The 15,437-nt window shown below is 39.5% G+C and overlaps 1 protein-coding gene across 2 annotated transcripts in view; it reads left to right on the forward strand.

The window, feature by feature from the left end:
* Positions 1–15,437, forward strand: part of chd1 (chromodomain helicase DNA binding protein 1) — a 41,616-nt gene that overhangs the window by 566 nt on the left and 25,613 nt on the right. For both annotated transcript variants that reach the window (XM_061293160.1, XM_061293161.1), the window contains 17 exons: positions 1,122–1,237; positions 2,571–2,772; positions 3,496–3,618; positions 3,699–3,895; positions 4,978–5,252; positions 5,389–5,614; positions 7,132–7,232; positions 7,408–7,586; positions 7,727–7,851; positions 7,948–8,164; positions 8,524–8,613; positions 9,100–9,290; positions 9,486–9,674; positions 9,871–10,033; positions 13,011–13,163; positions 13,276–13,347; positions 13,466–13,615. In XM_061293160.1, the coding sequence (XP_061149144.1) occupies positions 1,185–1,237; positions 2,571–2,772; positions 3,496–3,618; positions 3,699–3,895; positions 4,978–5,252; positions 5,389–5,614; positions 7,132–7,232; positions 7,408–7,586; positions 7,727–7,851; positions 7,948–8,164; positions 8,524–8,613; positions 9,100–9,290; positions 9,486–9,674; positions 9,871–10,033; positions 13,011–13,163; positions 13,276–13,347; positions 13,466–13,615 (2,706 nt within the window). In that variant the 5' untranslated portion in view covers positions 1,122–1,184. The remainder of the gene's footprint in view (positions 1–1,121; positions 1,238–2,570; positions 2,773–3,495; positions 3,619–3,698; positions 3,896–4,977; positions 5,253–5,388; positions 5,615–7,131; positions 7,233–7,407; positions 7,587–7,726; positions 7,852–7,947; positions 8,165–8,523; positions 8,614–9,099; positions 9,291–9,485; positions 9,675–9,870; positions 10,034–13,010; positions 13,164–13,275; positions 13,348–13,465; positions 13,616–15,437) is intronic.

The following is a 15,437-nucleotide window of genomic DNA, read 5'->3' on the forward strand; positions in this document are numbered from 1 at the left end:
CAAACATATTCGCATAAAGCACCACTTGCTGCTACAGCCTCAATATTTCTCGTGATTACCAAAGAGATATTGCAGCGCAACCTTATTAAGAGGAAGCGCAAAGTTTTGTCATTTTGTTAGCTTGCGTGCTAGCCTCATGCTTAATTTACGTTAGCATCCTACTGTAACCCATTTACCAAGCGACCGTTAACTTCATGTAAACCATTTATTGCATTTGTGTGAAATACTTCAAGTATTTTTACGCTTTGTGTCGATGTTATTCTGTTGTCTACAGGCACGCTAGTCATCTTTGAGCAAGTGAGGTTAAAACTGGCCAATTGGCATTTTCCCGTGGGTATATTGTTGGCCGCATTTATACAGTTAAAAAGCGTCGTATGTGTTTAAAAACTTAGTCTTGGGTTCTCAATTTAGATCCTGAAGAGTCTGTCTGGCGCGTTACCACTATATACACAACTTCCCCCGCCAATAGCCGACGCTGGCATTAGCAGGTTAGCATAAAGGTAAACGGTTCTTCTCATCAACTGGTTAACTGTCTAAAATCGACCCAACAATAACAGTCAAGAGAGTGGGGCGACTGAAGGCCTTTTGCACGGGGCTTCTTAAATGCACCTAATTATACAGTTTTCTTGTTTTCGAGCGCCTTTGGGCTATTGTTGAGACGTAAACACGCTGCTGTTGCGCAGGCCTGACAGGCCCCAGCCCGTAGGGGCAAACAGTGATAGTGGCTAATGCTGCATCCGTACTCTACATACTCGTCGCTGTAATTTCTTGTTCTACTGTTACTGTACTGTTATTACTTGAAATATTAGTACAAACCGATTTTTATGCTCGCGGTACAGGAACACGTGCATTTTTTAAATGTTTATGCAGTTGGTAGTCGAGTAGCCTACTACGATATAATCCGTCCGCTAAAGATAAAAAAAATAGATGAGTTTAGATTGAAAGTGTATCAGTTACCTTGAAAATCTAAACGAATTCTGTGATTCAGCGACATATTCAATACTCATTCCTGACATTTAGTTGAAAAAGCTATGGTGCTAAACAAGAGTTTGTTGATAAAAGTACACTTTTTAATTTTGTAAAATGCGTGTTATAATGTGAATTTTAATCTCAAATTTCAGTTTAACCACGGTGAACATACTATTGGAGGCACTGTGGGAGAAGTCTGCATTCTAGACTTCAGGATGGCAAGACACAATGAGGAGGAAACTGTAAGCAACAGCAGTGGAGAATCAAGGTTAGTTTTATATTTGACATCCCTGGTAAAAGAAACATTTGATTCAAAATGTATGATTATTCTACATGGATGACAGTAGAAGTGGGCATTCCGTCCCTTACCAACAGACACCCATTGTGTTGTATATTTTACATCCCTGGTAAAAGACAAATTTGATTCAAGATATATGATTATTCTACATCAGGGGTGGGCAAACGTTTTGACTCGCGGGCCGAACTGGGTTCTAAATTTGGACTGGAGGGCCGAACCAGGAGCAGATGGACGTAGTGTTTGTGTGAAGTAATATAAGCGACCTGTAAAGGTCATTGCATAAAAGATTTTGGTAGGTAGTAAAGCATGGATATTCCAAACAAGTTTTTTTTTAAAACAAATGCATTTATTAACAGCATTAAAAAAAAAAAAAAAATCACTAAAAAACTGCTATCGGTGATTCTCATAAAATACGACACTGTTATTATGAATAACAGTCTCCATCACTTCAGTGCCTGCTGGTCAGATTAATGAAAGATGTTTATCTTATGAGATCACATCAAACGGCAAACATTCTGACCAAATATATCATCTTGAAGAATCGGTGAAAGCATACACCCAAATAAAGCAATCAAAACGGCAACACGGTGAGGGGTATCTGAAAATCAGAGCAGAGTTTTAACTCGCAAACACCTGGTAACAGAGGTGAGGAAACGGGAAACACTTCCTTAAAGTAAGCCTTAAGAACTTTACAGGTTAAGATTAGTCTCAAACAGGTGATGCATCAATGTCCTTGAGCATCCTGCATTGTTTGAAAATGAGAATGATCGCTAGTTTCAATCCCTGCTTTGTGTACAAATCATATTCAAAATGCCTCCCCTTCATTTTCAGTGGGAACAGTGTTGTTGGTCTCCCTTTTTTGCTAGTGCGTCATAGTCTGGAGTAAAATTTGTTTTGGCAATTCTTAGGAGATATCCGAGGTGTTGGTTCGTTTACCTCTATCTGTGACGGGTTGATGTTGACGTTCATGTGGCTGAACGTCATGTTGCGTACGTCGAGCCAAATTGGCCACTCTCTTTTAAACACTCGGCACTGTGTCCACCTTGCTTTTCCTTGGGCAACTCATTTTAATGGAAGGATGCCAGGGGAAGGTCTGTGGGTGGCTTTAGCGCAAAACTGCATCTGAAAGCTCAGCGCGCGAATTACAAGAATGCTGTCGTCACAGCCCACGCTCTAAATTCGGGACTGATACAAATAGCATGTCCGTACTACTGAGTACGTACACGCACTTGTGAGTGTGCACCGAGCTTGCTCTTACTTACTTTAAATGACAGTTTAATTTTTTCCTTTTTCAATTTTACAGCAATTCTGATGATGAATCTGGTTCTGGATCAGCATCTGGTTCTGGGTCAGGTTCCAGTTCAAGCTCCTCTAGCAGCAGCAGTCAGTCAGGGAGTAGCGACTCAGGAAGTGGCTCAGACTCTGGCAGCCAGTCGGATTCAGAGACAGAAAAATCTAAGGAGAAGATCGACCCTCCGAACAAGTCAAACATTGATGGCGCTGAGGTACAGTATTGTTTTAATTCTCTATTGGGTGTTGTTTTTTTTAGTATAAATGATCAATTACAAGTCAAGTGTATTTTAATGTCCACATTTTATGGTATAACCTAACTAGTAGTAATTCTAGTGCTCAACACTGCCGTTAAACAAGAGAGCAGTTTGCATGATTCTTAGACAAGAAAGTAAGAAGCGGTTCTAAATCTGTTATGACGAAAACATCTACACTTGCTAATGATTAGATGTGGATGATAATGTGAACGGAAATAAATGGGAAATAATTAGATTCAAAGATAACCTACTGAAACGCAAACATACTGTCTTCAATCTTCATGGTGAACAAGTGTGAATTTACTATGCGCTAAAATATTTTGACAGATTTTTGAGCACCATGTAGCACTTGCTTTGAGGTCAGTAAGAACATTCAGATTAACACGTGTCTCACTGAATTATAAAGAGCACTATTGATGTTTGAGAAAAGTAACAAAAGAAAGAGTAAGAAAAATACAAATTAAAAATTAAACGAATAAAATTATCGTATTGGCCCGAATATAAGACGGCCCCGATTATAAGACAACCCCGTTTTTCAAGACTCAAGGCTAAAAAAAGGTTTGACCATTGACATGGGCAGGGCTGTTCGTGGTGCACAGGCCTTCATGTGTTGTCTACTTTTTGACTGGGTATGTGTCTGTTGATAAATGTTTGGCTTTCCTTTCCATTGACTAATTGCAGTTTTGGAAGTCCAATCCAAGTATCCTAGCAGTCCAACGATCTGCTATGCTCAGGAAACAGCAACTCCAGCAGCAGCAGCAACAACAGCAGAGACAAAGCTCCTCAAATAGTGGATCCGATGAGGTAATACACTGTTACTGTGTGTGCATTATATGAATTTGGCAGTTGATTAGAAATCTGTCATTATTGTTAAATTATTTCAGGACTCATCAAGTAGTGATGACTCAGACTCCTCAAGTGGATCCAAAAGGAGAAAAAATTCTGGCTCTTCGGACTCTGGATCAGATTCTGGATCAGGAAGTGGATCTGGATCAGACTCATCTGCTGATCACAATAGTGAAGGAACTGCTTCAGACTATGAGCCCAGTCAAACAACCAAAAACAGAAAGCCTCCCACTAAGTAAGTAGATTATTGTCAACTGCGACTGGTAATTCAGTTCATCCTGCACGGTTGAACATATCTTTGGGGAAGGATTCGTTTGGGTTTAGAAACCATTTTTTCCATCGGAAATTACGGAAATATTTAAATAATATATTCCAGGATAAAATATGAATTGGATACACCAATAAAACATGTATTAAATGTATTTACTATAAATACTATTGTGTTTAAAAGTGCTTTTGGACAGGGCATCCTCAAATCATCGAAGAATAAAGCCAAATATTAATGTGTTCGTCTTACCTCCATAAATGACTGTACTCTGTCTTCATAAACTGAATTTGTAGCAACTCACTACACTTCTAACAAATAGTGCATTACACCAAGAAACAAAACATGAACAGTTGGAGAGCTAATTCTAATCATTAATGTGCAATGTACTTAGGAAAGACCAGAATAAGTGCTTAGGTGTACTTGCACTACCTTTTTCACCAGTGTGGCAAGAACCATGTTATGGTGGAGAGCAACTAGGACAGCAAATTTGGAGAATCTTGAGATAAAATAATAGAACACAGAACACACTTGAAAAACTGAAATGAATAATTTACAGCTGAGGTCAGTGAGGAGATTAAGGTCAAAAGTGTAATAAATACAGTCTTATGCAAAAGTTTGGGCACTCCTGATCAAATGCCTAAAATTATGCACCTACCTACTTTTGTTCAAGTAATGATTGCACATTTTCTGTAAGTCCTATAAACCTAATTTAACTTCTCAAATATTACTGTGTTTGTCTGCTATATGATATATTTAACTGAAATTGCTGATCCGAACAACCAATGATTTATAAAGAAAAATCATGAAAATGATCAGGGGTGCCCAAACATGTGCATACGACTGTATTTATAGTACCAGCTATGTTTTCTTTGCATTTATTTGCACCACTAAGGAGCACTTACAAATAATGTTAACACGTCAAATTTCGAATTGGACAACTTTAGCGGAATTCAACTTTATAGGTTTCACTCACAAAGTCTCTTTTGTAGTTTAATTTACTTCAAAGTGATTTGTCAAGTCAGCTTTTGTTTTTTCTTTTGTTTTGTCAGGATGAATTTTCGAAATGGCAAAAAGAGCAGCTCCCAGAAAAAGAAAGCCCAGAAATGTTCATCTTCTGAGGATGAGGATGATAATTACAAGAAGGTTGTCGCCGCTGGTCCACGGCGGCAGGCCACCGTTAACATCAGCTATAAGGAAGATGAGGAGCTGAAAACAGATTCAGATGACCTTGTGGAAGTTCTTGGTGAAGATGTCCCTCAACCTGAGGAAGATGAGTTTGAAACACTTGAGAGAGTGATGGAGAGCAGAATCGGAAGGAAAAGAGGTACGGAAAGTGTTGGCTTTCTCACATTCAAAGAATGGAATTCATTACGTCTCACTCTTAGGCATTTTGGTGAAATGTAATCAGTCAATAAATGCAGGAAAAGTTCAGAACATGTTTTTGCTTTTGGATCTAACAGCTGTGGGGAGTGTGACTACAGTATATGCTGTAGAAGCGGATGGAGACCCAAATGCCAACTTTAATTCCAATAAGGAGGCAGGGGAAATCCAGTATCTAATCAAATGGAAGAATTGGGCCCATATTCACAACACTTGGGAAACAGAAGAGACCCTGAAGGCGCAAAATGTTAGGGGTATGAAGAAACTGGACAATTTTAAGAAGAAGGATCAGGAGAGAAAGAAATGGTAAGAAATGCAGTTTATAGCTTTATTCCTCGTTTGATCCCACACTTTTACCGTATTTTCCGCACTTTAACATTTAAAAGCTTATAATTTACCCCAAAAAAACACAGTGCGCCTTATAATGCAGAGTGCCTTATATATGGATCAATTGATGAATTTGTTGATCCATACTGGTTGTACACAATTCTCTGCCAAAATATTTCAGTACGACTAGTAAATTTTAAGGTCGCATCGCTTTCAGCATTACGGCAACCGTGGTCAAGGGCGTCACCGAAGTAAGCTACTACTGGTCGATCGCATGCCATTTAAAAAGAAATGTATTTTTTCTATAGGCTAGAATCCATCCCATCGCTTGATTGAGATGGAGGCAAGCTTGTCAGGAGGCAATCACAGTGAACCCCACATGCGCAATACACAGTGACCACACCCCCTCATCGCAGCAGTTTGGCTGCGCATACACAAACCCAGCACCAAACCTAGCAAGTAGGAGTGTAAATCGCGGGTTTTGTCACGATACGATATCATATCGATACAAAGGATCACAATACGATATTTGCCGATATCTTAAAGCCTGCTGTGATTCATTCACGATACATCACGATATAGTGCTCTACGATCGATATAGAACAATATCCTGATTTATAACAATTCATATGCAAAATCAACAAGGTACTGCAAACTCTTTATTTAGGAAATTACAAAGTGCTTCCAAACCAATGACTTGAAGCCCAAAGGCGAGCGAATTTCCTCGTCTTCTTGGACACTAGTCATAGCACCAGCCCAGGAGCCGCGTAGTTGTCGGCTCCTCTTTCACGTGCCTGCTCTGCTCACAACACAACACGCCGCGCACTGCTCCCGGAAAGAGGAAGCAAGCAACAATGAACTGGATTTCAAAATAAAGTCGCGTCTAATGTCCGAGGTCAAAAACGGGCGACATAGATCGATGTTTACGTTTAGCATCGATGCCAACAAATCGTAGAGCATTATATCGATGTATCGATGAATCGTTACACCCCTACTCGCAAGCTAATTAACGCATTACGCATCAACACACGCACTCACTGTTTTTCTTTTGAACTAAAAGTTTATGACCATAAAAAATCGGTAGGGTTGCTGGACCAAGTAAGAAGCCAAACCATATCAGTTTCATACGGAATGGGAGTTGGACTTTGTTTTGTTTTTTTGTTTTTTTACCTCATCGACTGGGTTGATCTTTTAGCATTGCTCCATCTAGTGGATGCATAACACAACCCTAGTCAACCACAGTTTGATGCAGTAGTAGCTTCTATTCTATGCGCCTTTTAATCCGGTGTGCCCTATATATGATAACATTTCTAAAATAAAAAATTAAATGAAGGTGCACCTTATAATCCAGTGCGCTTTATAGTGTAGAAAATACTGCACCTAATGAGCTCGATTCAAGTGTTTTCAAGGATAATCCAGTCAGGTGTTTTTCCTTAACTTTGAATTATAGTTTAGCTATTACATATTTCGTGATGACTTTTAAACCTTCTCACCAGGTTGAAGGCGGCTTCACCTGAGGACATTGAGTATCTCAATTGTCAGGAAGAACTCATCAATGACCTGCACTCTCAGTACCAGCTTGTGGAGAGGATCATAGGTATGTTTTCAATATTTGTTTAATTCAGAGCTAGTAACGTTGTTGTGGAAGTTTCATGTTTCATGAGCTGAATGAGGAAGTACCAGAATTATATCTGTACAGTTACAGCTCCTTAATGTTAATGCGCAGCAGTCATAAATGATATTTTCATCACTGTCTGAATATCATTGAACAGGCCATTCTAACCAAAAGTCAGCCGCTGGCTTCCCAGACTATCTGTGCAAGTGGCAGGGATTGCCGTACTCTGAATGTAGCTGGGAAGATGGAGCTCTGATTGCCAAGAAATTTCAGAAATGTATTGATGATTACATGAGCAGAAACCAATCAAAGACCATTCCATTCAGAGATTGCAAGGTAAAAAAAAATACTGGCGAGATTAAATTATCTGTATCCATATGTACATATTCAATTAAAAGCAGTATTTATTAAAGTGTTTAATATACTATAATAGAATATAGATTCTGTTACTCTAACCTGCTGCATTTTTTTTGTAGGTTTTGAAACAGAGACCAAGGTTTGTTCCAATGAAAAAGCAGCCACATTATATAGGAGGTGATGGACTGGAACTCAGAGACTATCAGTTGCACAGTTTAAATTGGATGGCACATTCATGGTGCAAGTAAGACTCACGCAAGCGTGCCACGCAGTAACCTCTAGCTCCTACATAGAGTAGTCTGATAGTAAATATTTTCTTCTGGTCTGTCTGAATTTCTAGAGGCAACAGCTGCATCCTTGCTGATGAGATGGGTCTTGGAAAGACCATTCAGACCATCTCTTTCCTCAACTATATGTTTAACGAACACCAACTATACGGGCCCTTCTTGTTGGTTGTACCGCTCTCTACATTAACATCTTGGCAGAGAGAAATCCAACTGTGGGCCCCTCAGATGAATATCGTTGTTTACCTTGGAGACATAAGCAGCAGGAATATGGTAAGATAGGGTCCTTTTACACTTAAACTCTAACAAACAGTTACACGCGCACACGCACACACACACACACGCGCGCGCGCACAATGTGACCATTCATAGACATTCATGTACACATCTTTAACACAATTCATATTATGCAGTTTTAAATATTGCATCTGTGTTTATAAACATTCTGTGTCTTTGAATGTTCCAGATACCCTGATACACACAAGGACAATGACTTAGCTTTTATCCAGGTCTCTTTATACAAATGAATTAGTTCAAATTCTAATTTCTTTATATGCCAAAAAAGACTCCTCACACCGTCTTACTATGACAATTTTAATACAAAATTCTTTTATTTTATTTTACAATTCTAGATCAGGACACACGAGTGGATGCATGTTCATTCTAAGAGGCTGAAATTCAACATCCTCCTCACTACATATGAGATACTTCTCAAGGACAAGGTTGGTACCTGATACCTGGCATCAGTGCTCGCCCATCCCTAATATCAATCCAGTGGACTACATTTGTGTTCATTTGTTGATATTAAATAGTTAAATGTTTTAATTTTATGGGACATTTCCTCAGACCAATAGTTTTTTGTTATGTTACACAATCTGTAAAGAAACGTTTTTCTTTGTATTGTTTTTGTTGAAGTTGATACACATTAATAGTAAACAAAATGAAGCATTAGAAACCCTATATTTGTTTTCAAGAGGAATACAAAGCCCAAAACTTATTTTCAGTTATTACTTGCCTTTTATTTCTATTTAAGAAGCAAAAATCCATTTTCGGAAATCAAATTTTTGTGATTGAGTGAGAAAGAGGAGGGGAGGCAGAGGGGGTTCTGCAGATTTTGGTTAAAGGTCATAACTCATATCGCCCAGCCCTAACTTGCATCATTGAGATTTTGTGAGCCGTATAACTAAACATGTGACATGTCTTTTCAGTCTTTCTTGGGCAGTGTTAACTGGGCTTTCATCGGTGTGGACGAAGCACATCGGCTGAAGAATGATGACTCGCTCCTCTACAAGACTATGATTGACTTTAAGTCCAATCACAGGCTCCTGATCACAGGAACACCACTGCAAAATTCCCTCAAAGAGCTCTGGTCCCTGCTTCATTTCATTATGCCTGAAAAGTAGGCCTTCTTTTTTGTTACATTATAAAAAGTATTTTTATTGCACTAATTTTAGCACAGGAAATACTAAAGAAAAAAATTCAAAATGAAATGGCATGACAATGTTGTGGCGTCATATAAAAACATGGGGCTGTTATTGCTGCCAGCGCAAAATGACCATAAAGTATATTGATAAGTTATGTTATATTTTTCAAGGTTTCACTCATGGGAAATGTTTGAAGAGGACCATGGTAAAGGACGGGATTCTGGCTACACCAGTCTGCACAAAGAGTTGGAACCTTTTCTTCTACGCAGAGTCAAGAAGGATGTAGAGAAATCTCTCCCAGCCAAAGTGGAGCAGATTCTCAGAGTGGAAATGAGTGCTATCCAGAAACAGTATTACAAGTAAGGACCGTATCAACGCTTTTTCTTGCTTGTTTTGTAGATTTGCATTTATTTGGGCCTCCCAATGACACTAGTGTTCATTAGCAAGTCCTACCGAGTATATATGGTTACATTGCTTTTTTTATTCAGAGCTCTAAAATGATCTCATTTTTCTATTGTCCGCCTCTCCATTTGTCTGTCTCTCTTGTGACTGTAGATGGATCCTGACCAGGAATTACAAGGCTCTGAGTAAAGGTGTCAAAGGTAGCACATCGGGTTTCCTGAACATCATGATGGAGTTGAAGAAGTGCTGTAACCACTGTTACCTGATCAAACCTCCGGAGGACCACGAATTCCTTAACAGAGCTGAAGCATTACAGGTTTGAGTTTTAGTATTGCATTTTTTGCAGGGATTGAATGCTTCACGGCATTAGTTTTTAGGCACTCACAGTTAGGGTTGGCTGATGCAGTAGGTCCTACTGAGTAGGGGAAAGGCCTTCAGTAGTAACTTCAATCTAATCCACCACATTAGGTAATTTAATGTATCAAGAGGGAGGTGGATTAGGTCAGTGTTTCCCAACAATTGTGCCGCAGCACACTGCTGTGCCATGAGAGATATTCAGCTGTGCTGTGGGAAATTGTCCAATATTAATAAGGTAGTGCAACGCAAATAGGTTCGCCATACCACTGATCAGTTAGTGCAAGACCTGAGAATCTTGAGATTTCATGTGTCTGTCTGATTGTGCTGCATCAGCATATTCAGTTTGCTGCTGTGTGCTTTTGATAACAGTGAATTGACTCTCTGATGGCCATGGTGCATTTGCTGACTGACTGAAATCCTAGCATGTAGTAGTTCAATAGAAGAACCTGGATTGTTTATTTTCACCAATATAAAATACACAGTCAAATCGTGACACATTGGCTGTGATCACCACTCAGGTTCTGCCAGAACAGCAGTGTCTTTAAATGTGACTTTAATATTTATAGAGGTAGTGTAAAACAGGAAACAAAATCATCTCGATTCTTTTGGATTTTAATTACAATCACTTTCAATAGTTTATTCCTTACACTGTCAAAAACCTTTTTAAAAACCTGTCACTTAAAAAAATACATTTTTATAAACATACCGTTTTTTTCCGTGTATAGTGCGCCCCCATGTATAATACGCACCCTAAAAATGGCATGCTGATGCTGGAAAAAAGCCTGTACCCATGTATAATACGCACCCAATTTTTATGAATTTTCTTTTATGAAATTTTTATTTGTTTATTTTTTTTTAAGTCCCAATGATCGTCACACACGCAGGGAGGCAATGGGTCCCATTTTTATAGTCTTTGGTCTTAACTAGGCTGGATGTAATTTTTTTTGTTGGCATTGATTTCTCCGATTGCCCATAAACGCACCACCGCGCTCCGTGCGCGCACGGGAAAGAGGCGTGCGGACGTGAAAAAGGCGGCTCTGTATGGGAGAGACGTTGAGGAATAAAAACACCCTTGGAAACCAAAACTTGGTGGTTTCAAGTTTCATTTCGAGGGACATTTGTCACGTCTCGTCCCCAGTTTTGCTATGTGTCTAGGTTGCCATAGTTTCTGTTCGCGTCACCCCTCTCTTCCTGTGTCACCTCAATCGATGTAACGTGTTTTGTATTTAAGTCCTGTCTGCCCCTCGCTCACCGTCGGATCATTGCATGTGTTACTGTCATGATGTCTGTTTGCTTTCTGTTCCTGTCTTTGGTAATGTCACCCTGTCTTTTTGTTCCACGACTTTGTCGGTCAGTCCTGTTGTTGGTTGTGTTTTCTTAAAAAAAAAAAAAAAAAAAATCTTTTGTACCCATGTATAATGCGCACCCCAGATTTTAGGACAATAAATTCGTTAAATTTTGCGCACTATACACGGAAAAAAACGGTAGATTTATTTCTACAAAATTATTCCACTCTGTCTCGCCATATATATACACATATATAGGAATAGGACTTTATTTATATGGCACTTCCACAACGTCATTTGTGATAATATAACTAATTTAATATACAGAAGTTGGTGTAACAACAGATTTTTGTTGGTGGTGTACCTCAAGAGATTTTTCAATGAGAAGGTGTGCCGTGGATGAAAAAAGGTTGGGAAACACTGGATTAGGTAATATACCATTTAAGAGGTAGATAACGTACCGTATTTTCCACACCATAAGACTCTTCGGGTTGAAAGGCACAGACTCAATTGCAAGGTCTATTTTGTATTTAATACACACACAGGATGCACCGCATTATAGGGCGCAGGCATGCCATGACTTACGGTAAACAAACAAAAAACGTCACAGGAACAAGTTCGATTGTACTTTATTCTACTTTAACCATGTACTCTACTGTACTCACATGATTGTTAATCGATATTCATACGCAAATCCGCTCAAGTCCTCATCTTCTGTATCCAAATTAAACAGTTGGGCAAGTTCACCATTAAACATCCCAAGTTCCCTCTCGTCGTTGTCTTGTCGTTGTCACGTTGCTCCTCTGCAACGGTCCTGGCTTTCCAGAAAGCTCTAATTGTGCCTCGTAAGCGTGTCTCTTTGTCTGCCATTTTAGAGGGTCCTAACGCTATTTATTTATTAATGGCGGCAGAGGTATGTACTCTACGTGTTACGTGAAGTGCTCTGATTGGTTTACCGCCCCGATCTACGAAAAACGCAGTGTCCTCTGATTGGTTCATCGTGTGCCTGTATATGTGGCGGAAGCCACACAAAACAACCTTACAGATTTGCACAAATGATAGTATTTATTTACCAATGGCGGCGGAGGTGGCAATCTACGTAAAACATAATGTCCTCTGATTGGTTCATCGGGTCTTCATATTTCGCCTGTATATTACGGAAGCCACACAAAACAACCTTACAGATTTTGAATTTGGTCCACACAAAAGGCTCACCCTATCGATTTTTGAGAAAATGAAAGGCTTTTAAATGCGCCTTATGGTGAGGAAAATATGGTAATTTAGTATAATATGCATGGCATTACAGACAGGTGGAGGGCATTTCAAGAAACATGACTAAACTTTCCGTACTTCAACTTCATACAAGTCCTAACACTAAGATATAGCCGTTAACAATCATTGTTTATCTAATGTGTCCAAAATCTAAAAAATAAATCAAATCAAATACATCACAACAGAGATGTTGATTACTTGTAGACAAAATCCATCCTCCTTTAACAGCTAGCTATTGTCAAAGCTAACTTGTTGCCACTGAGGAAGGGGCAAATAAATCCGTTTTGAAATTTGAAAGGGAAAAAAAAAGTTGTATTTAAACTTTATAGTAATTGCAAAAATGAGAGACAATAGATGTTTTTCATCTTTTCTTTTCAGCAACTTATCCGCAGCAGTGGGAAGCTGGTTTTATTGGACAAATTGCTGGTTCGTTTGAAAGAACGAGGCCACAGAGTTCTTATCTTCTCCCAAATGGTTCGGATGCTGGATATCCTTGCTGATTACCTAAGGAGCCGACAGTTCCTCTTTCAGGTGTCATTTTAGCTCAGTGACCATTAAAAGTGTTGCACACACATTATTAGTATGTACTTCTCTGCTTTTTATTTTTCATCATTTGGATTTTTCTCTTTGTTGATCCATTTAGCGATTAGATGGGTCTATCAAGGGCGAAATGAGAAAGCAGGCATTGGATCATTTTAATGCAGATGGTTCAGAGGTAACTTTTTTCATACAAATATGGCATTTTGCGTAATTGATCATCCGCGTAAATATGGTTATCTGATTTATGAACATTTATCCCAACCACCAACCACCCCCCGTACACGTATCCCCAGGATTTCTGTTTCCTGTTATCTACTCGCGCTGGTGGGCTTGGAATCAATCTGGCTTCAGCTGACACAGTCGTCATCTTTGACTCAGACTGGAACCCCCAAAATGATCTTCAAGCCCAGGCCAGAGCCCACAGGATTGGACAAAAGAGACAAGTAAGCAAAACTATATAACGGCTGTGTGATTAATCAGTTATACTCAATTAGTATGATTTTTGCTCAGCCCCTTTCTTCTCTAAGAAATAAATTCTGCTGCAATGGCACATCACTTTTTTCCTGTGCTACTAGTTAAATGCAATAGTGTTACTCTGCATCTCTCCAAAGCTCCCACTTTCACTTTAAGTGACTTACCATTAAAGAATATTCTGTTCTTGTAGCTCAGGGGTGGCCAACCAGTCAGAGACTAAGAGCCACATTTTTTACTGTGTCATCGCAAAGAGCCACATCATACACATGAGCACCCATGAACATCCCCCCCCCCACACACGCACACTCGCACGCACACACACCTCTGCTCAGCCAAATTTATTGTGTGATATTATCATGTCACGCACCAACATAATGACAAATTGACTCCTACAGTACTAAAACCACAGACCAAAGACCAGATTTTCAACAATGAACATTGTGTGCATTGTCTCACACAGACAAACTCTCAGTTCAACAAATTCCACAAACAAAAACATAAGTTTTTTCACTTACAATGTGTGGCGGGACAGACCATTCGTTTTAGTTTGTCGTTTTCAGGAGACAAGATATCAATAACGTCACTGAGGCATTTTTTGACGAACTCCACTTCATTGTATGGCTTTTTAGCCCGTGCAATGTTCCAAGCCAGTTGAAACAATGCAAGCGTGACAGTCTCTGAGTGCTTTGTAATTTTTTTTGAAAAACTGTACCTATTTTTCTGCCTGACTTTTCAAAGTGTCCAAACTTGTGCTTGCGAAATTCAGTCCCTTTTGGAAAGTCCTTATCAATATTGGCATGAAGTGAGCTGAAGTGGCGCTGAACATTTGAAGCTTTTAAATGCGCTAATGACATATCAGGCAGAATGGCTTGCCATTGCGTTAAACAAAAAAGAACTTTAACTCTGTTAAAAACGTCCTGTGTTCGTCGTCATATATTCGTTTAGCTGTGCATTTTTTCCTTGCCATTTTGAGAGCGAAATTGACACTCCTCAAATGGGTTTGTCCCTCCTCCTTTGCGGGATTTCACCTTACGCGCATGCGCGTTTGACCAAGATACCATATTGAACTCAAGCAAAGCAAATACGCACAAAAAATAAACACAAATGTTGATATGAACGTAAAAGAGCCGCATGAAACCAGCCAAAGAGCCGCATGCGGCTCGCAAGCCGCGGGTTGGCCACCGCTGTTGTAGCTCCATCTTCTCCTGCAATATTTTAGCCTCAAATGCACGGATTAAAAGAACATTTGCAAAATATTCCACATTATAGGGTGAGGTAATCTACACCCAGTCGTCTGGGGTAGAGACATCACTTGTTCGTTTTCTTCTCCAAATCAGCGTTTTCAACAAATTAACATCTAAAGAAGAAGAGACATTCCCGCTTTCAAGATGGAACTAAAATATATAGTATGGTTCATTGTACACTCCGTAGAAGGGTGTTTTTGCCCGGATCTAAAAAACCAACACGCGCGCGCACACACACACGCACACACACGCGTCGTGTTTCTTTAGATAAACAAAACGGCTGTGAAAAGAGACCCAACGGAGGCAACAAAAAAAAGTTCTCCAGCCTTATGGCAGGGAGCGCTAATGATCCCGGGATGCTTAGTGCGCCCACCTGTAGAATACCGTAATTTCCTGACTATAAGGCGCACCGGACTATAAACCGCACCAGCTAAAATCCAGGGATATTTTAGTTTTTTTTCTTATATAAACTGCACCGGACTATAAGCCGCACGTGCACACGAGTTTTTTTACAAAGAAAGACAGTATACAGAAAGCCTTTTTAAAG

This window comes from Syngnathus typhle, linkage group LG12, assembly GCF_033458585.1.
Source record: "Syngnathus typhle isolate RoL2023-S1 ecotype Sweden linkage group LG12, RoL_Styp_1.0, whole genome shotgun sequence".
Taxonomy (NCBI): domain Eukaryota; kingdom Metazoa; phylum Chordata; class Actinopteri; order Syngnathiformes; family Syngnathidae; genus Syngnathus; species Syngnathus typhle.